This window comes from Mytilus edulis, chromosome 12 (genome assembly GCF_963676685.1).
Source record: "Mytilus edulis chromosome 12, xbMytEdul2.2, whole genome shotgun sequence".
NCBI classification, from domain to species: Eukaryota; Metazoa; Mollusca; class Bivalvia; order Mytilida; family Mytilidae; genus Mytilus; species Mytilus edulis.
This window is the reverse complement of record NC_092355.1, coordinates 43,375,277-43,400,683: the sequence shown is the minus strand read 5'-3', so window position 1 is coordinate 43,400,683 and position 25,407 is coordinate 43,375,277. Positions and strand designations below refer to the sequence as shown.

Genomic DNA, 25,407 nt, shown 5'->3' with positions numbered 1-25,407 from the left:
TTTACGAATCTAGTGATATCTTATGATGAGATAGGAGTCAATCACCAATCCAATATTTCGTGATGCCTAATCATTTGTTACAACTTATCAATGTCTTTTGCACGATGAGAGTACCTGAGATCACACTTCGTTTTTGTTGTGGGTTCTTGTTGCTGAGTATTTAATTTTTTATTTTGTTATTTGTAGACTGTTACTGGACAAGTCGGATTTTCTCTCTGTATTGAAAAGTCATTGTTGACCATTTCCATTTCCATTCTTAACGTTATTGTTGTTTGTCTTTTGGGTGTTTTTTCCTTGTCATGGCATTACCAGTTTGTTTTCGACTTATGCATTTAAATACCACTTATGTATCTTTTGCTTCTCTTTTAAGTTTAGTTAAATTGTAGAATTGATTTAATTCATAGTTTTAGTCAGAAGATTTACGAACTCTTAGTTCTACAACCAAATGTGTTTTTATTGTATTGATGACTCCTTTTATTTCATATCTTTGTAAATTCCTGATGTTATTAAAATATCAATTTTGACACATCTCATAAAATTGAGAATGGAAATGGGGAATGTGTCAAAGAGACAACAACCCGACCAAATAAAAAACAACAGCAGAAGGTCACCAACAGGTCTTCAATGTAGCGAGAAATTCCCGCACCCGGAGGCGTCCTTCAGCTGGCCCCTAAACAAATATATATACTAGTTCAGTGATAATGAACGCCATACTAATTTCCAAATTGTACACAAGAAACTAAAATTAAAATAATACAAGACTAACAAAGGCCAGAGCCTCCTGACTTGGGACAGGCGCAAAAATGCGGCGGGGTTAACATGTTTGTGAGATCTCAACCCTCCCCCTATACCTCTAACCAATGTAGAAAAGTAAACGCATAACAATACGCACATTAAAATTCAGTTCAAGAGAAGTCCGAGTGTGATGTCAGAAGATGTAACCAAAGAAAATAAACAAAATGACAATAATACATAAATAACAACAGACTACTAGCAGTTAACTGACATGCCAGCTCCAGACTTCAATTAAACTGACTGAAAGATTATGATTTCATCATATGTACATCAGGCACAATCCTTCCCGTTAGGGGTTTAGTATCATACCATCATAACATATATGAGAAGAACATAACCCGTGTCATGCCAACAACTGTTTTTAGAATAAATGTGTTTAGTTCCGACGCAAAGACCTTATCAGTGACTCAATATTAACGCCAAAATATGCAATCTTTAATGACTTGACAACAGTATCGTAATTATATCCCTTCTTAATAAGTCTATTCAAAGGTTTTTTAAGTTTCATACATTCAAAGTGTGATAAGTATATGGTTAAAAACTTGTAAGATTAATAATATCAGTAGTTTCTTCCTTGTAGTATATGAAAAAAGGGTTGAGATAATTTCAAGTGATGCTTCAGCATATTTACACATATCTGTTATCAAACATTCCGTACTTAGCATAATACTTTTAAGTATCACGTTAAAGATATGGGATTTGGAAAAACATCCGCATCGATTATTCAAAGTTGAGATTTAAGTTATGTATAAATGAACGAAGTCCATTTTTCTATACGTTATCAGAGAGACAGTTTAGGTGAGTAACCAGGTCAAACACAAAAGTAAACGATCAAAAAGATCACTCGTTCGTCATTCATATTTTTTGTTGTTCATAAATCAAACCTTTACACGGTTTTACTCGGGCTTTTTATTGTTCTTTATCATGAGCATAATTGAATACAAAAATAAGGAGATGTGGTATGAATGCAATGAGACAACTATTCACCAAACGTCAAATGAAGTGGATGTCAGCAATTGAAGTCAATCGTACGTCCTTCAACAATGGTATGGTCGGCTATGAAATGGCCCGTCAAGAAAACTATGCAACAAATAAATTAGGAAAACCAACGGCATAATTTATCAAAAAGGAACCAATTTACGAATAACAAATATAACAGACATTAACCAACGTCAACCAATGAATTGCTTTTCTCGTATGAGCCGGTAAGGGGAAAGCGAGAAAAGCAATCGAGTTGAGATGACCAATGATAATCTGTTTATCGCTATTTTACCTATGACAACGTTGTCAATTTTATGTCAATTTCATTAGCAACGCCACGTGCCTCCTTAGTTTTGTAGCGAAAATTTTCATATCACTCGACTCCACTGAGAAAGAAATTTATCAGTTTTCGAAACGTTTTGTTTGTGATGATTGTGTGTTAAAACTATCAAAAGTATCAAACGGATCACCAAAACCACGAATGTTAAACATCTGCATATGTTTTATTACACAAGTATTACGATGAGTTCTTTAATAGTAGTTAAGGAAATTATTAAACATGTTAAAAGCACCGAAATATTAGTAGAAGAATACTTACTGGAGGCAAAGATGAAACGATATGTTAGGGGCTTTTTTGTGTAGTTTAGATAATAAATACATAGGGAGGACCTTCAAATATTCAAAAAAGGCCTTTAGTTTTAGTTAATTTCATTCTTAAGGACTTCCTTGTAGTATTTACGTCATACCATCACCACATTGTTGGCTGCTACGTCGGCAGGTTTGAACACAAAACGCAGTGATAGTACTTTAATTTTATTTTAATCCTAGAAATGGGCGTATGTGTAAGATATTTAAGTAAGTTTGATATCAAATAAACGCAAAATGACAGGTGATCATTGTAGAACACTTAAATTTTATATATATAATAAAATAAATTCATGAAATGTAAAAAAAAGAGTGTACATTTTGCCTGTTTGTCAGATCTGAGGTTCCTGTTTTGATACATCCGAAGTTCCATAAAATTCGTTCGTTGCACATTTCTAGTGATCAGGTATTAACCATCACCTTCTAAGGTCTGAAAAGCAATGTCCACTTTTGATGACCATTTTTGTTATTAATACAATTGATCGAAAGCCTCTAATCGACAATGACTAATTCAACATTTGGTGTTTAATTAATAAGTGATATAGAATCTAAAAAGTTTCCTAAACAAAGAATTTCCATTTTTAATGTTTAGAAATGTAGAATGTACAGTATCTATTTTAACCTAATGTTTAATAAAGCATATTCTGCCAGTTATTACTTGTTTCATGGAGAAGTCATAAATTATGTTCTTTGAGATTATTGCAGATTTCAGTTTCTCTTTCCGGTGCTTCTCTCAAAATCTTCGATAAAACAATTTGAATATATACAAGACAAACAAAGAAAAACATAATTTTATCAATTTGTTTCGGTTTTGAATTAATGAGTTAAACTTGCATCAGATTGATTGGTTTCAGGAATTTGATTTTATTCTGAAGAACTAAAGATGATTGTCGCTTTGCTTATTTTATTGATGCTGATACCCAACGATGTGACTTCCCTGTCCTGTGTTTCCAATGAAGCTAAGAAAGATTTCGATGACTCTAGAACTGCCCTTAAAGAAATGGAAGATCATCTAAGAAACACTACCAAGAAGTTAGAAGAAAGTTTCAAGAAAATAACAGCTTCATTACATGACCAGCTTGGTGTAGTCAAAGACGCTCTTAGGAATGTTGGAGAAAAGATCAAGAACGTCGACGACGATTTCCAGCTTCTAGGAAAAGATTTGGAGAGTATATATCTGATTGAATTTGAAGCAAAACGTATACTTTTGTTTGGAAGCAATGTAACTGATATTCACGAATGTTATTATGTTGAAATAATTACCATTTGTTGTGACAAGTACTATTGAGATATTTGTCAAAACAAAAATTTCCTTATTTTTGCACTTGTTTCACATGTGTTAATTAATTTCTTTTTTAAGTTCTCATTCGTGGCTTATGTGAAATAGATGTGTAATTACAGGATCTTGAAGCCTTATGGTATTAGGTCGTTATAATTTATTTAGAGAAGTAGACAATTCTTATCCTTTAAAAATATACAAAAACAATACACACACTGGTCTTTTTGATTAAATACACCGATAACAATCATAAATGAATACATTCTACAAAATTAGTTTTTTAAGCAATGTGTAAAAAAGAAAGATATATGGTAAATACGAATCATCGGTTACAACATTTTGGCAACTCTTAGAGTATATTTCTAAGACCCTCTAAAAATGAAGGTTGTAGCTACCGTTCAAAACATTTGTTCATATAGAAATAAAAAGATGTTGATTGAATGCCACTGATACATCTCTTCACAGGAAACCAATTATACAAAATACATTATAATTACAGATAGAGAGAATGAGTAGAAATTATCTAAGATATAGAATTGTAAAACTTCCAGTTGTTTTTTTAAATACTAAGAAACTATGATTAGTCGTATGGGTTTGTGGCTTAAAACTCTATGGGAAATAAGGTATTTCGGTTCTTTGCATGATGAAAAACAAAAATAATATAGTCGTAACTAAACGAAGGTTACCGTTCCTTAGGACTCGAGAAAAGTCTGACTCACCTGTTATGACATTTGTGGGGATTATTGATCCTAAACATTTTATGTATTTGACTGTTAGTCTCGTGCTAACCTTATAAGGGTTATCCAATGAACATGCGTCGGTTTATAAAAGAAAATTGTATTGTACAAATTTTGTTGTTGTAGAAAACACGTGGCACAAATACAATGGACACTGTTACTACTACAGTTCTGAAACACAAAACTGGTTTAATGCTGAGGTTTGATAATTCTTAAAAATCGTTGTTTATATATTACAAATACCAAGGTGAAATGATTTGTGCCGATGATTTTGATGTTACATAATATATGGGTATTCTTTATTTAAATCATGCATACTTTTAAAAAAAAAAAATAATGACATCTTAAGAAATACACAACGTTACATACATCTCAAAGGTCAAACATATTATGACAGGTACGTAATGGCTACTTCCTTTTCGTTAATATCTTTAAGAAAAGATTAAAATTAGAGGTTGAATTTTAATTGTAAATACGTAGTATCCTTTTGCATGGTGATAGTGAAATGAAACAAACTAATGACACAAAGTTTATTGTTTGGATGTTGTTAACCATTGTTATGTTTAAAAGTGAAAAAAAAAGTTTGATTTGTAATTTTATTGTGATGTCCACTCCTTAAGATGAAAAAGGTAAAACATAATGAAATTGAATACGGCGATATGCTTTGTATGTCTGTGTTTTATTTCAGATTCTTTGTTCATTTAAAACTTTGACATTGGTGACATTATCCAATCAAAATGAACGTTATAAACGATGTTGCACTAGAATACATATTATCGGAATTCTTGATTATGATGTTACATATTTTTTTAGAGAAAATGTCGGGAACTAGATGGCTACATTATCAAAATTGGTAACAGCAAAGAAAATGAACATATCCATGCAAGCAGACCAAAAGGTAATAACATAGTTCCATCTAGAGTTTTTCTTTTAATCACGTTTTTGTTTTATCTAAATCGAACATGATACAGTAAGACGGAGAATAATTTATCAAAATAAAGCAAAATTATGAAAAATGAAAAATAATCGTCAGAGAAAGACATTTATGCCTAATCAATCAGGTTAAACATTAAGGAATCAGCACGAAAGAAGATAATCTGAATGATTAATCTTAAATAACAAAGTTGTATGAACATATAAATGCTCCTTTGAATTCAATGCAATGAAAAGTTATATCATATGTATTGGTTTGCCTTCGATTTCACGTAAATACATTATTAATCAGTGAAAAGTATTTCAATATTTTCCGTTCAAACAAATAAGTGCTGACTTACGAATGCTTGTTAAAAATGGCGTTTGGTTTGGTTTCTTATACAACAACGACGTATCACTTTTCTAGCACTTAGATTTACTTAGTTGTAAGAACCACATTTTATCTTAATAAATGACATAAGGTATAGAATCTCCAATACAGAACCAGTCAGGAAAAACATACTGAAATAAAAATAGTTCCTTCGCGTAGTGGTAACTTTCAAAATATGTAAAATATATTGATATTTGCGGTAAGATATCCAGTGAATTTAACATAAAAAGCAAAACAGACTAGAATAAGTGGTTTGATGCAATAAGATAATACAAATGAGTGAAAATAAATATATAAATACATTTGAACATAAATAAAATTTTCAGACGTTCAATACTGGATAGGATTGACAGATTTGATTGAAGGAGAATTCCGATGGAGTTTTGATCAAAGTAAAGCTTCATTTCTAACATGGGCTGATGGACATGGCCACCGTGGCAGTACTTACAACTGTGTTGGAATGAATAGTGGTGGAAAAGCAGAATGGTTTGATACTTCATGCAACAATATGAGATATTATATATGCGAGAGTAATTTCTGTGAGTTTATAGTTATACAGCTCAATTTATATATCTGCTTCAAAACGTAATACAAGCTCAGTTGTATGTGACTTCATGAACTATTTTGGAATTGACCGTCTTTTTTTTTGTATTTTCGATTTCCAGTATTAAACAATTTATTTAAAATATTCGTAAGTTAATTTTCCTGTTATGAACATGCTTTCTTTTACAATTTAAAGTACAAAGTTTCATCATATTTCCATACTCTACAAATATATAACTTTTCAATTGAGTTAGTTGAAAACTAAAGCGTACATACAAACCAAATAAAAACTTTTTATATCATTGTAATTTAACGAACAAATTACCAATTATATGAAGCTATTCATATGTTTTTGAATGGCAAATAACATTTTGAAAATACGATATTGAACAAATATATTATGTTATGGAGGGGTATTTGCGATAAATACCAGTCAAGGGACTGTGGAACTAGCTCGGGAAATTTTGTTACAAGACTTGTATTTTCCGCAAATACCCCTCCATAACATGATATATCTTTTTAATTACACCAAATTGATTTTGATTAAAACTCTCTGTACTGATGAAAGGATATATTTTCTTACTAGTAAGCTACAATCCATAAACATGTGGATGCATAATTTTGTATAACCAATTCAACTGTTCCGGTACTTATACATCCTCGGATTTCAAATGTTTGGCTCTGAGCGTTCCTGATGAAGGAAAGTCTAGGAAAGCGCTTCGGACTCATCAAATTATTAAACGTGTTTTTTCAATTGTTTACATCACTGGGTCTATACCTCTGCTGATGGACTATCAGTCCCCGAGGGTATCTTCAGCTCAGTGGTCGGTACGTCGGTACTGAGATTATTTAACAAACCTTTCTAAAATTGTCCATTTGTAAATTATAAAATTATCTCCCTCAGGCAAAGTTGACTTTCGATGAATATGGCTATTTCTTTTTGTCATATATAGCTCTTCGACGGTTTCGGTACTTATACATCCTCGGATTTCAAATGCTTTGATTTGAGAGTTCCTGATGAAGGTAAATCTAGAAAAGCGCTTCGGACGCATCAAATTATTAAACATGTTGTTTTCAATTTTTTAAGATAAGTAGAGACTAGTATCATAATACAGCGGGAATTATTCACGTACTAACCCGCGTTAGCGCTGTCTTTATCTAACGTCCTATTCGAATAATTTTTGCGGGAAGAAGCTGGCGAGTGTAAACGAGGAATATCCAAAATGGTAAATACCACGACATAGAGGGGATTTTGATATATCATGTTATTCAGGGGTATTTGCGAAAAAATACCAGTCAAGGGACTGGAAATTTTCAGAGTCGCTAGGCTTGGACAATTCGGTCCCAAGTACTCCTCCATATTGATGTATCTATTTAATTATACCGAATAGATTTGTATAGAAACACTCTGTACACTCTGAAGATATTTTTTTTGACTTGAAAGCTGTAATTCATCCACATGTTTATGCATAATTTTGAGGATAAGAGGATATTATCATAGAGTCGCGGGAATTATACATGTGTTAATACGCGTTAGCTCGCTTTTGTATGAACCGTCATATCCGAAAATGTTGATGAAAGATGACCGAGAGGGTAGAAAAGGAATATCCAAAATGGCAAATACCAAGAAAAAAACCATGCAAATTAATTTGAAATTAGAGAAAAAAACATAAGAATATGCAAAAAATCACTGGCTACCAGCCAATCAATATTAGGCATTCTTATATCAGGTTTAATTACTCAATGAATACAACATTTTTAATTTTAAAAGTCATTGAACATGTTAAACATGTCAAACAAAAATGAAGTTGTCCATTCAAGTGTTTAAAATTTTTTCTGATACCTTTTTCATTTGTAGGTTTCTAATTCAAATATAACCACAACTGAACAAAAATTCCAAAAATACCGGAAGAAATTGCCTGCATTGTTTGTACATTTTACTTCTGAACTTTTTGTCTATAATTATAAATCTCCATACACAGAAACAACAGTGACATGTAACACAATATTTACAAGGTTTTACATTTGAGAAATAAATTCTGATTACACAAAAACTTTATATAACCGTTATTTATGAATTCAACATTGTCCGTTCTTAATATAATTTCTGTACAAAATAACTAAAGAATAATGTTTAAACAACATGTTGAATTCGTTCGAACTATTTTTCGAACATAAATTATATTCAGAAAGGACAAGGTCGGCTCTAAAAGTTTACCAACGAGGAATTTTAGATTTTTCGTTTATAACATGATTGGCCTGAAGGTTGTTTTTTTACTTCAAGTGAGCATGTTGATTCTATTTATACACATTTTATGTTAAACTACTGTTCTAATCACTACAGTAAACACTCATATGTCAAGTTGCAACGATAACTTAAAATACAGGATAACATGGCTAACTACTGCATTTAAACTCAATGACTTTGTTGATGATGGGGCAATGCAATAAACTCCATGATATGAAAGCTACTGAGTGATGTTCTTAACCATTAACAAATGCTTTATAAACAACATGTACTAGCTAGTCGAAAGACGCTGCTCCAAAAAAGTTAATAATTTGATATACATTGTACGTACTAAAAAGACATAACAAGTGGTTCACTAAGGTACCTCGGACGGATCAGCAGTTCCTGTGGATCGCCTGTCCTCCTCGTGTCTTCTGTGTTGGTTTTTAAAAGACATTTACTAATCACATTCATGATAGATTTAACAAAGTAATTGTATCATAATTTTTTGTCAACTTGTTTGATTGAAAGTACAGGCACAGCCTTAAAATCTGGACAATGTCAACTGAACTAACATAGAAAATAGTACACAATTTCTATTCTTTAAAGAAGCCATGCTGGCCATTGTGTTTTATAGGCGGAGTCATCTGACACATTTCCGTAAACTATAATGATGTTTGTCATGATTTTGCCAAGTTTGATTAAATTTTGATCAGTAGTTTAAGAGAAGCAGACTTTTTAGCGACGACGACGGACGAAGACGACAGACGACATAATAAACCCATCTCTGTGTGCCAGAGCAAGGTGAAATAGTAAAAAGATACCAAGAAGCAATAAAAACGTTCCACAGAAAGACAGACAAGCACTACCATGCGATAAAAAGACGAAAAGATAAAACTGCAAATGTTTTTAAACACATCACACAACATCAATCACTTGATAAAGCAAAATAAAAGAGCTGCACAAATATATACTTAAGCAATCACAAAAAACTAGAACAAATCAACAGAACAAAAATTAAAGAATATAAAAGAAAAACCTGAAATGGCTATATATATAAAACGAAGGTGTGGTATGATTGCCAATGAGACAACTCTCCACTATGTCAAAATGACACAGAATCAATATAATTTTATATAGATCACCGTCAGCCTTCAACAATGAGCAAAGCCAATATTGCAATTTCAGCTATAAAATGACCCGAAATGACAAATGTAAACCAATTCAAATAATAAAAAAACCCCAGCATAAGTTATGTGCAAAATAATGAACGACAAACAAATATGTAACACAACCAAAAACAACCGAATTACAAGTTCCTGACTTTGGACATGTACATACAGAATGTGGCAGGGTTAAACAAGTTTGAAGGCTCCGAGATCCTCCTCTTAGGACAGTGGTGTAACAGAACAACATAAAGAACAAACTATGAAGGTGAAAGGGATTAATACAAGTTGCATTAACTTGTTTCCCGATCATCTATAAACAAATATGTTTAAACTAAACTTTGAAAATCAGTTGAAAAAGGCTTGTCTCTTAAGGTGGATAGAAATAGAAATACATGTAACAAAAATACAAAATGGACATACCTATCCCAAGTCAGGAGCCTGTAATTCAGTGGTTGTCGTTTGTTTATGTGTTACATATTTGTTTTTCGTTCATTTTTTTTACATAAATAAGGCCGTTAGTTTTCTCGTTTGAATTGTTTTACATTGTCTTATCGGGGCCTTTTATAGCTGACTATGCGGTATGGGCTTTGCTCATTGTTGAAGGCCGTACGGTGACCTATAGTTGTAAATGTTTGTGTCATTTTGGTCTTTTGTGGATAGTTGTCTCATTGGCAATCATACCATATCTTAAATAAAATAAGACGTGTACTCGTACATCCTTACGATGATAAGTTAGTATTAATCTGAGAGTACTCACAGTCACTGACGACTAGTTCAAAGCCAAAAACAACTTATAAAAAATTATCTCAGAATAAAATATCAATCAGTACACGTCAAACATATAATTAGATTATTACATTCCAATCAAGCCCAATCCTGTCATGATCATTGTCCGATGACACTGTTCGACGTTTGAATTACGTTTATTTTACACCTGTCCTGTTGTTGTAGACAATATTTTGTCTTCCATCAATTTGATTATTGGTATTGTACTGTCTTTTTAACAATTATTTTACACCTCCTTAAATCCACTACCATAGATGGCCTGTTGTTAGGCAAACAATTTGCGGGATCAATCAAAGGAATTTGTTTTCGACGTGTTGAAGAGCCAAGGGAGTGTTAAAAATAGCTAGTTTGTTGTGAGCGTCTTTGAAATTGCAATAACGATTAACTACCAAGTTCGATGTTATAAATGAAGGATACAGTAATATACCGCTGTTCGAAATTCATAAATCGATTGAGAAAAAAACAATTAAGGTTACAAACTGAAACCGAGGTAAACACATCAAATACAAGAGGAGAACAACGACACATCAGAAACACTAAAATGAAACACACACAGAAACGAACTATAATATAACAATGACCTTCCTGATTTTGAACAGGACATTTTTATAACATTTTCAACTTCTTTGTGATAAATACCATTGATGATATATAACATTATAAAAGTCCATATAAACCGTGAGTAAACTCAAATAACGTGCTATCTGAATACTTTCGAACTAAACAGATAATCATGAGGAAGTAAAGATAACTTTTAAGAAAACATAAAAGTGATATAGTGAACAGTTGATAGAGTTGATGCTCACAACGAAGCTATTAAACCAAAAGTTCCAAATGGTGAAGTTGAAATTATTCCTTCGTTAATTTTACGGACGCCTCCACGAGTTGTTTGACCGTGTTGAAATATCCGTTTCACAGATTATATCGAACATATTACTTATGTCGTAACTATAATCATGTTCCCTTTTCGCGAATGTGACCAACCGAATCCGACTATTAACCGGATTTGAATTAACATGAGCAACACGACGGGGGCCACATTTGGAGCAGGATCTGCTTACCCTTCTGGGGCCCCTCAGCTCACCCCAGCTTTTGATGGGGTTCGTGTTGCTTAGTCTTTAGTTTTCGATATTGTGTCTTGTGTTATTTTATTTGTCTGTTTGTCTGTTTGTTTTCGAGCCATGGCGTTGTCAGTTTATTTTCAATTTATGAGTTTGAATGTCCCTCTGTTTTCTTTCGTCCCTCTTTTCTTAGTTGAAGCGATTAGACCATGTGGCGATAACTCCCGTGTGTATAGGTGCTCAGCTGTTAAGGCTGAGTGTTAAAAGTGCAAAACCATACAATATCATACACTATTATATACCAAATATCTTATCAAACTTTCGCAAAACAAAATCAACATCTCCGAAACAAAAGTAAAAGTAGGTAAAAGTGGCAAAAATAAAAATAAATAAATATACATATTTGACCAGAAATTGCTGTCAAAGTAAAGCTGGATAAGGCGTATAAACAAAAGGTTTTAAAGTGATATAGATAATAGTTAGACACAATATATCAGTTGTGTATATAAAGTGCAAGTAAACAGTATTTAGGTTTGTTCCAACATGTTTAGGTTGATTATATAATTGATGAAAATTCTGAGAAAGATGTGTCAGCATGATTAATATGAATCACTTTATGAACACTACCCTATGGTTTCAACATATCATTTTACGCATCGCATGATAAATCTGTTACAAAAAAAAACCCGTTGGTTAGCATCGAATAACAAAGGATTTGATTATAAATATATGTAAAAATGTTTGTGCATAGTCCGGTGTCGTTCGGAATTTAGTCACATACTAGAAAGACAGAAAAGGTATGTAACAAGTTATTTATTCAGTCATGCACTCAAATTTATATGTAATGTATCTATATACAGCTTTTATATCATATGTTAGAAAGTATCTTTGGAGGGACGAAACAATAAAGTGTATGTCAATGACATGAACAATGATAAAATACTGTTGTGTGTGTAAAATCGACGGTGAACGGAACGGATCTTCTGGTTTTTTTTGTGTTTGTTTTTTTGTGTTTTTTTTTTGTGTTTTTTTTGTTGTTTTTTTTTTTGTTGTTTTTTTTTTTGTTTTTATCTTTTTCTCATCTTAACTGCCATTCAAAGGTTTTCATTGATGAGCGATTCTACTGGCAATCAGCATATCACTATATATCTCAGTCTTTCCAAACAAATCCTAACTTTCGTGATCAAATTAATAGTATGGAATTTGCTGCGTTAGTTTCTTTTCCTCTCTATTTTCGCTGTATCCTTAACTTGGTTCTTCTCCTTAATTAGTTTAATATATAGCTACATTTCAGATACGTAAATTCTCGTGAGAAACTTTTTGAATTGTACGGTGAAAACTGTCTACATTTGGTTTCAGCCATTCCTTTCTGAGCGTTTTACAAATACATTCAGCAAAAACTACGCACAATTTCCTTGAATTTCCTTTACATTCAATGTGTGTTGCTAATATATTGTTTGTCAACTTCTTTTATTCAGAGTGATATTTTAAACATCTCGGGTTTTTTAACAACCGGCTCTGGGTTTTCTTTATCTTAAAAAAATATTTTTCCCTGGTTTATAACTGTTATTTAGTAGTGAAATATCTTATACATGTATTTTGAAAATTAGTCAAAAAAAGATATTACAAAGTTGATCAGGTTTCGATGTTCTGCACTGAAAACACTTTACAATTACCTTGCAGTATAACGATATATAAGAAAGTATTTTAACCTTTTGAAACGTTCTTTAAAACCAAGTACAGCAGACTAATAACGTTAACTTTTTCATTTTATGCTACTTTTGATTTACAGTCAACATTATTGGAATGATTTACAGTATTGAATTCCAGATTTATAAAAATAGGGATAAAAAAAAAACATTAAGACAAAGCAGTAAAAAAAACTCCGAAAGATTTTACTGCAAGAGACCATCTTCCCACCATAATTGCCAAAAAAAAACCCACCAAACAAAAACAACAAAACAAAAGAAAACACACGCGTTATGGATTAACCATCGTCGCTTAAAGCCGAATATTTCATAACCAGGATGTATAAAAATCAATACATTAAAATAACTAAATGTCTAAAAGGGTAGCAAAATAGCCAAATGTCTAAAAGGGACCTAAAAATAGTCAAATCTATCAACGGTTCAATTTTGAATACAAGAGTTGAAACATTAGTTTCTTTTTAACTTATAAACCTATTCACTGATATTACATTTTAGTCATATGAACTGTGTTTTCACTCAATAAAACATAGATGCACCCGCAAAACACCGATAGATCTGAAAAATATATTATTGGCACCTAATTATAGCGTTTTGAATAACATTTGATTTATATTAGTCCATCTTCGACAGTTTAACTTTAAGTTTTACTGATAATTATTACCTTGAAACTTGATTCAAATCCAACTTTACAGGTTTAAAAATTCAACAACAAGATATGATTTTCGTTCGAATAGTTTTGTTGATGGTTTTATGCAAGGCTGTTACATCTTGGCCTTGTCTTTCTAACGAATCGAAGAAAGATTTCGATGACTCCAGAATTGCCCTAAAAGACATGGAAAACCATCTTGTAAACACTGTCAAGAAACTAGAAAATGGTTTCAAGAAAATAACAGCTTCTATACAGGATCAGCTGGGGGACGTCAAAAATGCTCTATCGAGTGTCGGAGAAAAGGTCAAGAAAGTTGATAGTGACTTCCAGATTCTAGGAAAAGATTTTCAGAGTAAGCATGATTCGTTTATACATTTTTTTCATATATTTATAATGTTGTTTTATTAAATGTTGTTTTATTGCTATCTTTTAAAAAATTTGAAATTAATTGTTTGTTACTCTAGAACGACTAATTACAATGAATTACTAGTACCTTTTTGCCCTTTGCTTTTTTTCCCTTGTGTTGTTCAAATGTATGAATAAACAATCCATGTCTTTCGTCCTTTTTCTCGATTTGTTTTTATATGAAGACTTTTTAAAAAATATACTGACTTTATTTATATACATGTATTAGTCTTCTGATAAATTGATAACAGTTGTATTTATTTATGTAGATACATATAGCAAAAATAATATTATGTGTTCCATGCAAGATAGAGTTTAATTAAATGGAGGGAAGTCATATCTGTGTTATGGCTTCATACGTATACAATCAATGAACACATTGGTAAAATATTTTACGGAAACCTGTATCATGCTTGCAATTGTTGCTGTCAGTGGAAATATCGACCTTAACAATTGAGTCCACTCATCAGTAAAATACAAACATAAAGTACAACACGTTTTCTTAAGATAATACCTTCAACAGGAACGTTCGAAGACGAATATTCAAAAACCAAGGATGTATGAGAACTTTAAAAATATTCGATGAGCTATATGACCAGAAATGATAAAACAAAATAGTCAAATCAATCTAAGGTCAACTTTGCCTGAGTGAATTGAAACCTTTATTTCGATTTTTATCAACGGACAATTTAATAAAATTTTGTTGTAAATCAAGCCAGGAAACTAAAAAATATTGACGAAAAAAGGTCATTTGTCTGTAAAATACAGAAACAGTCCATTTGTCAGTTATATACGAAAAAGATAGATAAATTCTTAATTTTGCTCTTGATTTGATAAAGTTAAACTACAGACTGAACCTAAATGTTGACGACGGCACTGAAGATGGCACCGACGGAATCTAAGAACTCGTCTTGCTTTCGCGACATAAATATCGTAGGCTCAAGAAAATACCGCGAACAGATGGTCTTTTGTCTTTAATATAAACTTCTTTTGTTTCCACATTTGTTGTAAAAAGATGTCCGTCCAACAAAATTAATGTTATATAAAATGGATTGAATTATTCGAAATTTTATATCACAATTATCAGAAATATGGTCTACTAAATAGTATTTTTATTTTATAAAAAATGCAATTGTTGGATATGTTTGATCTTATTGAAGGCTAGAGGGTACAAAAGTTTCAGCAAACATTTAAATATATATTTTTTTCATTTCAAATTTTATTTATTACACTATATATTAGTTGTTACTTTATGATACGGTAGAAAAAACAACTAAAAATAGTCGATTCATTTTTGTCTCAGATGACTTTTAAAATGTTTATATCAGTGGAAAAAGCTCCAAATTATCTCCCTTTGGTGCAAAAATGACATTTTGTGGCATTAACATTGAAATATCTTTTCTAACTCATCGTTGACCTATATTTTTTTTTTATCATTTTCTTCAAATAAGCTGTACTTTAACTAAACAATTGTAAAATTTAAGCGATTTCTGTTTTTTAGTTTTTTTTTTTATTTCGACATTACCTCTATTTCTCCAGAAAAAAGGACCTTAACAAAAATACATGCTTCATTCGAAGGCAAATTGTGGGCTGGAATGAACGCTATATCTTTATTTTATTTTTCTATTAAGTATATGATAAAGTTCATTTATAGAAAAAAATAGCGAAATACTATAATTCAAAAAAGAGATTTATACATGCGAGTCCCCTTTAGATGAGAAGATGTAGCTATGAACTCGTAATATTCAAGTACAAAAGATTTTAGAAACTGTTAGATGTGGACCTTGTGAGTGAAAAAAACTGAAATTATAGAATTTCATGATATCCGACATGAATCTGTCTTCGTTATTCCATAGAAAACTTTATATAAGAATGCTTGATCTAATAGATTGAACTGTGGCTGGCTTTTATTTCAATGGTTGACCGTTTTGATTTGCATATACATGTAGTTACAGTTGTCTGATTATTTTTGTATTTACAACTTCAAATGACGATTTTTGTCCTTGTAGTTTTCCCCAAAATACTTTTCACTTTATACTTTCGTCAAATAGTTACCAAAGGTACCAGAATTATAATTTAAACGCCAGACGCGCGTTTCGTCTACATAAGACTCATCAGTGACGCTCAGATCAAAATAGTTATAAAGCCAAACAAGTACAAGGTTGAAAGGCATTGAGGACCCAAAATTCCATAAAGTTGCGTCAAATACGGCTAAGGTTATCTAATACTGGGATAAGAAAATCCTTAGTTTTTCGGAAAATTTGAAGTTTCGTATACAGGAAATTTATAAAAATGACCATATAATTGATCCTCATGTCAACACCGAAGTGCTGACTACTGGGCTGGTGATACCCTCGAAGACTAAACGTCCACCAGCAGTGGCATCGACCCAGTGGTGTAAATAGTTATCAAATGTACCAGGATGATAATTCAATACGCCAGACGCGCGTTTCGTCTACATCAGACTCATCACTGACGCTCAAAACTATTCGAAAATTTTCGTTTCTGAAGGTTCATCATAACAAATTATTTTTACACATTTTGCAGGAACAAACAAAAATTTGAGTTGAACATACGGCCTGTGTGTCCCTTTGTTATGATGAACCTTATCTACAAGTTTTAAGGCGGTGATATGAGTATGTAGTTAACAAACATTTTTAAAATATCACAAATAATTTGTGTTTCATTATCTTTTCATTCAAAATCAACACAATATATATATTTAGTATGTCTAACCAATTTCATATTATTGTCACTTCGCATGACCATTATGTTTTGTAGAAACTAAATGGCATAAATACAACGGTCACTGTTACTATTACAGTTCTGATGCCAAAACCTGGTTCAATGCGGAGGTATAACTAATGATAACTTGTTCCTTTGTTGATAATATAGACATGATAGATGCACATGAATTTTAGCGGCCGAGATTTTGCTGAAGCCACATTCATCAGTAAATTGGGATAATATATCTTCACAGAATCTGCAACGATGTAGTATCGGATGGCGAGGGCAATATATTTGGACATAAAACCCTGTAAAACATAATTTGTATTAAAAAAAAAATCAGAAAAAGAAGTCTCATAAATTATTTAAGTTTCTGAAATAATGCTAAAGATAAAAGTGTTAATAAACTAATCCTAGATGTCAGGATTATAAATTTTGTACGCCGGACGCGCGTTTCATCTAAAAAATGACTCAACCGATCGAAACGGTCCTTATAGTTGTCTCATTGGCAATCATACTATATCTTCTTTTTTTCATATCAAACGTGACGCCAAATAGAATACAGCTAAGATAATTTATTCCTTGGGTAGAACATCTGTAGTATTTTAAAAACGTGTGAATTTTCCCGGGAAAAAAATATCCACCAGCAGTGGCATCGAACCAGTGGTTGTAAATACACTCAACATAGATTCCATGATAACATTTTTGTAACGCGTTTTTTTTTGGCTACAAAAACTTCTTAGTGACGCTCGTATTAAAACAGGGCATTCATCTAAAAATGTAATTGTAGAGAAAATGTAGAGATATTGGTGGTTACATTATAAAGCTTGATGACAGAGAAGAGAATGAACAGATATTTGCAAGCAGACCATCGAGTAGTATGTAGTTTCATAAGGAGATTGAAAAAAACACATTATATTATGTTTATTACAAATTAAAGTAGAACTACAGAACTACAAAAAAAAAGAAATAAAACTATTTAGAATACTGAACTCTTAAAAATTTAAAACAGAAAGTCCTTAATAACCAATAGTCATTTTCTTAAAGATCATTTTTAATCGAAGTGTAAAATCTATCAAACATTAGATCAAATTATGTTAGAATCGGGATTGATTTGCATGAATATAGTAAAAGGCAAATATAAAGATAATTGGGCTTTCCGAATATTTTCCTTTTATCATTTTTTTTAACATACATCTAGAAATATCAAGCACACATCCGGATGAAAACTGTTTCAGAGAGCATTTTTGTTTGAATACAAGATATCTGTTTTTAGTTTTGCCCCTTCTAAAAGTAATTTCTACATTGACCATTTTTTATGTGACAAGAATCAATTATTATCATTTGGCTCGTTTGCTCATACACCAAAATTATTAATTTTGACAATTTATGGTTTATAGAATTTTTCTGGAACGAACCCAAACTGTGGCGATTGAAGGTCTTAAGACAAGAAAAAAAAAATTCGAGCGCAACCAAATGCAATAAATTAAATCACTATATGATATTTTTAGACATGGTATATTGGATAGGATTAACGGATTTGAATGAAGGAGAATTTCGATGGAATTTTGATCAAACAAAAGCTACACTTCTACCATGGGCTAGAGGATATGGTAAAAACGGCAATGGTTACGACTGCGTTGCCTACAATCATGATAAGAAAGCAGAATGGTTTGACTATATATGCAACACTAAATATTATTATATATGCGAAAGTAACTTCTGTGAGTACAACGTTAATATTATCTTTTTAAGTCTAACATTCAATGCCTGATCTTTTATTTGATTTAATAGATGGTGCAAATATATAGAATATTTCTGCAGTGCTCGTGTCATGAGTACCGTTAAAACATTCACAAAACATCATGAAATGAAATAAATCTATCAAAAGTCTGTTTTACGATTTCATATTTGAAAATCCTGCTAGATTAAAGCGATAGGATATTCACCATTGTACAGTCTTGTCACGAGTTATAAAAACAATTCATTGATAAACAGCTTTTTTTAAGTCTATTTCGCTGCTTTTGGATGTTCCCTTTTCCATCTGTATGTCAAGGCAGACCTCTTGTACATATTTAGTATTTTAATGAAAAAACATTATAAATCTTAACCGTTTACTTGTTTTGTGTATTTGCAGGTTTCTAAAACAAGATGTAACAGCGACTAAATAAAAAATTCAAACACATTTTGCCTTTCTGTTTGTACAACATGCGTATTTTCATGTTTCATACTTGGTGTTAAAACTCCCTAATATCTCTCTCTCACTCTCACACACAAACATCTCCCAACGCCCATATCATCACACCCTGAAACAAGAAGGTTTAGTTGACGATATATCAATAACTTTGCACAGCAGTAAATGTATGTAAAATAGTAAAAAGGAAATCGAAATAGCACATATCTGTAAATAATAAATTTTCGTCAGGGTTTTAGTTTCCGATCGTACATAAGTGTGTTACGGACGTAACAAGTTTTAGGGAAAATATTAATAATAGCGTATCCAAAGTATGGTTACCGTTTATCAACTAGAATCTTAAAACAGAAATCCACAGATAGGCCAATATAATTGAGTGTACTCAGGCGTTAGGACGTATCTGCTCCTTAATGGTTATTTTTACAAAAATAAATAAAATGTACCAAAAACTGGAAAGAGATGACAGAACAGACAAACACGTACTCCAAACCTAAATTTAGTTAAAGTTGTATACCCCAGTAACCCAAGTTTAAATGTGTAGGAAAGGTGCTTCAGAACAATCTGTTTTTATTACACTCTGATATACAATTTTTCTCTAAGTTTCCAGGCTTATAAATAAAAAAGGAAAAAGTGAATAATGCAACACTTCATCAGAAATAAACGAGTGATTTAATGACCCCCCTCCAAAAAAAATTATTAATACAGACAACATATAATAATGATCGTCAACTGAGAACCTTAAAGAATAAATTATTGATAGGATTAATTAACTCATATGAACCGTATCTTAATTAACGGCTTCTATAAATAAACATCATCACCGCAAATATGAGGTTGGATGTAGCATAGTTTTTAAAAACGAATCCTGAAGGTATAGCATGACTTTCACATGCAAAGTTTTTTGTTTTGAAAATATATAGGAAAAGGTTTTGTTAAAGTAAAAAAACCACAACCAGTTACAAATATCATAAGTGCATTAACATCTAAAACGTCATCACAGACACGGGCATACTGATCAGGTTGTGAAATATCAAGTACAAACAGTCCAAAAAAAATAAAATAAAAAATAGGAAACGAAAAATCGATAATTTTGTTGTAAATCATTTAGGAGAGAATGTTGTGTATATAGAAGCCTTCAGAGAATCATTGTTTACACACTTAAGTTGAAGTATCTCCATTTTTCTTTTTGTGAATCTTTAAAAAAATATTGCATGAATTGTAAGATTACTTACATGTGCGTCACTGTTGGTGATGTCTTGTGCTGTATGTTGTTGATCTGTGGTTTGTATGTTGTGTCGATTATTATATTATTTTTTGTGCTTTTCAATGTGACAAGTGTTTTTGTACGGAGCCCTGTTGGTCTCACACAGATTATAAAGTGTCTTTTAAAGTCATGCACTGAAGATGTGTAAAGTCTAGCGCTGGAGATGTAAAGTCTAGTGCTACAGATGTAAAGTCCAGCGCTGGAGATGTAAAGTCTAGCGCTGAAGATGTAAAGTCCAGCGCTGGAGATCTAAAGTCTAGCGCTGGAGATGTAAAGTCTAGCGCTGAAGATGTAAAGTCTAGCGCTGGGGATGTAAAGTCTAGCGCTGGAGATGTGTAAAATCTAGCGCTAGAGATATGCAAAGTCTAGCGCTGGAGATGTAAAGTCAAGCGCTGGAGATGTAAAATCAAGCGCTGGAGATGTAAAGTCAAGCGCTGAAGATGTAAAATCAAGCGCTGGAGATGTAAAGTCTGGCGCTGAAGATGTAAAGTCAAGCGCTGGAGATGTAAAGTCAAGCGCTTGAGATGTAAAGTCAAGCGCTAGAGATGTAAAGTCTAGCGCTGGAGATGTAAAGTCAAGCGCTGGAGATGTAAAGTCAAGCGCTGGAGATGTAAAGTCAAGCGCTAGAGATGTAAAGTCAAGCGCTGGAGATGTAAAGTCTAGCGCTGAAGATGTAAAGATTTACCTATACTGATTCCTAGATATGATTTCATGTGTCATCTTATAGAGACATATTAAACTTATAATTTTAAAACTCTTAAAGGTTCAGGGCATATCAGTTTAGAAAATTTGACACACACCACTATATTTTGACCTTTGTAAAACCTTGGTATTGCATATGAGCTCTCGATTCCAGGACGTGATTTATTTTACGAATATTCACATTTTGGACATTTTTACCTATTATGTCTGTTTGTTTTGTCCACACATCGTTGGCAATATAATGAAATTTTATGCGACTGTCATACAAGTGAGAGGTTTAGCTAGCTATAAAAAGTAAATTGACAAACATACCTATTTCCAAGAAAAATTCAAATCGGAAAGTCCGTTATCAAATGGCCAAATCAAGAGCTCAAACAATTTAACCAATGGAAAACAACTGTCATATTACTGATTTGGTTTAGGCATTTCCGTATGTAGAAACGGTGGATTATACCTGGTTCAAGTTTAACATGTTTTTTGTGTTTTTGCTTGTTCAAATATATTATTGTTACAGGAAAGATTTGTCATGCCGACACCACCACGGGTGTCATTCGGTTTAACGAGAGAAATGATCGTGAGAGAATATCTAACGGTGGTCAAGTATTGAGAGACGATCGTGAAAGCTCTGCTAACGGATCGTGAAAGGCATTTAATCGAGAAGACATATGAAAGGTCAATAAATATTCTAATTTAATTAATTACACAGACAAATTTAATACAAAATAAAACTGTCTGTCAAAATGGTTCAACATTATGATCAGTATGTGAGAATATCCAAATTTAAAAGTACATAGTTATTACAGAACAACAAAAGGCAGATTGCTTCTCGACATTTCAATGACATAGAAAATGTAAACAAACATGATTTTTTTCATAAATTCGATTAGAAAAACTTCTTTTATCTGAACAAGGGCATTCTATTTGAATTAAACAAATAGTTCTCATAGTTATTTTGTATAAACATAATCTGAAACTTGGTAAATAAAGAACTATTTACACAAAAATTGATTTTTCGGATCGTGAAATATCACGTACCGCATTTTTGAAGATCGTGAAAAGGATCGTGAAAGATCTGATGCTACGAAGACGTTCAAATTATATCATAATTAATATTTGTTATTGGTATTGAGAAAAGCTAGATAGGTCAACATCCTCAATAGGTTTAAGCATTTCGAAGTATTTATATTTTCAGAAAATGAAATGTAAAATAGATTGATGATTGTAGGATGAAGCTTTTAATTGTCATGTGAAGTACTCACTTATCACGAGTTATAGAATACCCACATTTTGTATACTGGATCCTATAAACTACATGTCTGTCAGACAGGATTAACCTGACCCCGAATTTGCCTCATTTCATGGATGAAGATTCATTTTTGTAGTCAAGTCCGTATCGCGGATTCGTTAAGCTTTAGGAAAACTGTCTGTTGTTATGATTGTAAGGTGTACATTTTTGACTTCTGCAAGATTTCAAATAACATCGAACTTATTATCATGCATCATTCGGCAATGTTCGTTTTATGTTATTTAGCCTTTTGAATATATACCTGTATGCTATAGCGCCAAGGTATTTCGTGTATGGTGTACATGTCTGTCTGCATGTTTCATATATGACCATGATGACGTCAATTGTATTTGATATATTGAATGATAGTAAGATGTCTATGTCTGGCTGTCGGTCAGGGTTCATATACTTTTGACCTTATGTTCCGACTTAATTGGCCAAACATAACTTTTACATTTGTCAGTTTCTAAGGCACTGTAAGGATCGGACAACATTTATTTGGTGTACGGGATATTTGTAGAGATCTGTATGGCATGGTTCATCTGACCTTGAACTCTTTTTATAAACCATTGAAAATCTTAAGCGCATTTGACACTTCTAGTAAAACCCTTAATATTATAGACGTTCAACAAATATACTATCATAAGTAAAGCAGACGAGACATTACAGCATTTGCGCTCTGGTATTCTATAGTCTGTAGTATATAGTTAAATCAATCCACATCTGCGTTGAATATGAAGAAAGTACTGTTGCATAAAATGTTGGTTATCGTTCAATCTCAAATTACTCTGAAAGATGCTGTTTTGCTGTAATTTTTTGTTTGATGGATATCATTTTGGTTTAAACGTTGCATATCCATATTATTGGCTAAATAGTGTCGGTCTGCCTGAATTGCACTTGACCTATTCTCAGAGCTGAATCTTTCACACTTAATTAGACACGTTTTTAGTTGTTGTTGTTTTTTTTAACTTTCGAGGTAAAGTGTTGAATAGAAAAAAATAATAGCTTTAATGTTCATCCTTCTCAAAATAGTTACAGGCTTCAACCCGTTCCAGGTTTATCAAATGGTAAAAGAAATACTGATTTCTGATTACTAGTATTAAGTCTGATTATCTCTAACGATCAAAAGAATGCGTTGCCTGATCTTTCACGATCAAGTTTGATGGAAATTCAACAAATTTAAGATTTTCATTTACAAATTAATGCTTTAAAGGAAAGAGCATACTTTAATTTTACTGTACTATCAGATACACCAAAGATTAAATTTCAAATATATCATGATAAACTGAAATATGACCATTATAGGTACAAAAAGCGTTTTTGTAATTAATTTCATAGACATGCATTGCGCCTTTTGTGTTTTTTCATAAAGTACTGCATATTTTCTTTATCTTATTTCACTGTTATGTTGAGGAAGTTAAACCATTTTGACAGACATATTTTTTTGTTCGGATTTGTTCCGCATTTTGATATATTAAGCGATTTTTTCAAAGATTCAGAACTAGAATTTACATTAAATGTCTTTCACGATCCGTTACCAGAGCTTTCACGATCGTCTCTCAAGACTTGACCGCCGTAAGATATTCTTTCACGATCATTTCTCTCGTTAAACCGAATGACACCCGTGGTGGTGTCGGCATGACAAATCTTTCCTTTAACAATAATATAGTTGAACAAGCAAAAACACAAAAAAACATGTTAAACTTGAACCAGGTATAATCCACCGTTTCTACATACGGAATTGCCTAAACCAAATCAGGACTATGACAGTTGTTTTCCATTGGTTAAATTGTTTGAGCTCTTGATTTGGCCATTTGATAACGGACTTTCCGATTTGAATTTTTCTTGGAAATAGATATTTTTGTCAATTTACTTTTTATAGCTAGCTAAACCTCTCACTTGTATGACAGTCGCATAAAATTTCATTATATTGCCAACGATGTGTGGACAAAACAAACAGACATAATAGGTAAAAATGTCCAAAATGTGAATATTCGTAAAATAAATCACGTCCTGGAATCGCGAGCTCATATGCAATACCAAGGTTTTGCAAAGGTCAAAATATAGTGGTGTGTGACAAATTTTCAAAACTGATATGTCCTGAACCTTTAAGTGTTTTAAAATTATAATAAGTTAATGTATCTATAAGATGAAACATGAAAATCATATCTAGGAATCAGTATAGGTAAATCTTTACATCTTCAGCGCTAGACTTTACATCTCCAGCGCTTGACTTTACATCTCCAGCGCTTGACTTTACATCTCCAGCGCTAGACTTTACATCTCCAGCGCTTGATTTTACATCTCTAGCGCTTGACTTTACATCTCCAGCGCTTGACTTTACATCTTCAGCGCCAGAATTTAAATCTCCAGCGCTTGTTTTTACATCTGCAGCGCTAGACTTTACATCTCCAGCGCTTGATTTATACATATCTTCAGCGCAGGACTTTAAAAGACATATTATAATCTGTGTGAGACCAACAAGGCTCCGTATTTTTGCGTGTGTTTGTGCGGTCACGTAGTGTTGTCATTTTAGCAAAATTGTTTATCATTGTCATATAAGAGAAAGGTTTTACTAGCCATAAATGCAAGTTTAACCCATCATATACATCATACCAAGTCAGGAATATGACAGTTGTTACCAAATAGTTCGTTTCTATGTATGTCGGCGTTTGATTTTGTTGCACTTCAGTGGTCCTTTTGTCACTTCGTTTTCTCATTTTCTACTTATAGATGATTCCCTCGGTTTTAGTTTGCAACTCCGGATTTGTTGTCTCTCAATCGATTAACTGCAGTATACTACAGTTGCCTTTATATTTCAGGATATATATTCAATTTTTGTAATATTGGTTATAATTTTCGTTTCAGTTTAAAATTACAATATCATTAATAATTGACTGAGACATAAAAAATTATATAGGAATAAAATTTACGACACGAACAATA

General features: G+C 32.2%; 2 protein-coding genes across 2 annotated transcripts; both read left to right on the top strand.

Moving 5' to 3' along the window:
- The first annotated feature begins 1,521 nt into the window (after positions 1-1,521).
- On the top strand, positions 1,522-8,325 carry LOC139498532 (perlucin-like protein). Its single transcript, XM_071286958.1, has 6 exons — positions 1,522-1,593; positions 3,276-3,590; positions 4,564-4,637; positions 5,251-5,335; positions 6,067-6,279; positions 8,142-8,325. The coding sequence occupies exons 2-6, from the start codon at positions 3,305-3,307 to the stop codon at positions 8,147-8,149; spliced, it is 666 nt and encodes a 221-aa protein (XP_071143059.1). The 5' UTR covers positions 1,522-1,593; positions 3,276-3,304; the 3' UTR covers positions 8,150-8,325.
- Positions 8,326-12,286: 3,961 nt separating this feature from the next.
- LOC139497099 (perlucin-like protein) lies at positions 12,287-18,986 on the top strand. The gene is made up of 5 exons (XM_071285156.1): positions 12,287-12,323; positions 13,928-14,236; positions 17,071-17,144; positions 17,807-17,894; positions 18,528-18,986. Exons 2-5 carry the CDS (start codon positions 13,951-13,953, stop codon positions 18,788-18,790), a joined length of 711 nt encoding a protein of 236 aa, XP_071141257.1. The 5' UTR covers positions 12,287-12,323; positions 13,928-13,950; the 3' UTR covers positions 18,791-18,986.
- Positions 18,987-25,407: the final 6,421 nt, after the last annotated feature.

Coding starts and splice junctions, on each gene's coding strand:
- LOC139498532 (XM_071286958.1), top strand. CDS start 3,305: ATGATTGTCGCTTTGCTTATTTTATTGATGCTGATACCCAACGATGTG. Junction 4,638..5,250: donor AAAACTGGTTTAATGCTGAG/GTTTGATAATTC, acceptor ATATTTTTTTAG/AGAAAATGTCGGGAACTAGA. Junction 5,336..6,066: donor CCATGCAAGCAGACCAAAAG/GTAATAACATAG, acceptor TAAAATTTTCAG/ACGTTCAATACTGGATAGGA.
- LOC139497099 (XM_071285156.1), top strand. CDS start 13,951: ATGATTTTCGTTCGAATAGTTTTGTTGATGGTTTTATGCAAGGCTGTT. Junction 17,145..17,806: donor AAACCTGGTTCAATGCGGAG/GTATAACTAATG, acceptor ATGTAATTGTAG/AGAAAATGTAGAGATATTGG. Junction 17,895..18,527: donor TGCAAGCAGACCATCGAGTA/GTATGTAGTTTC, acceptor TGATATTTTTAG/ACATGGTATATTGGATAGGA.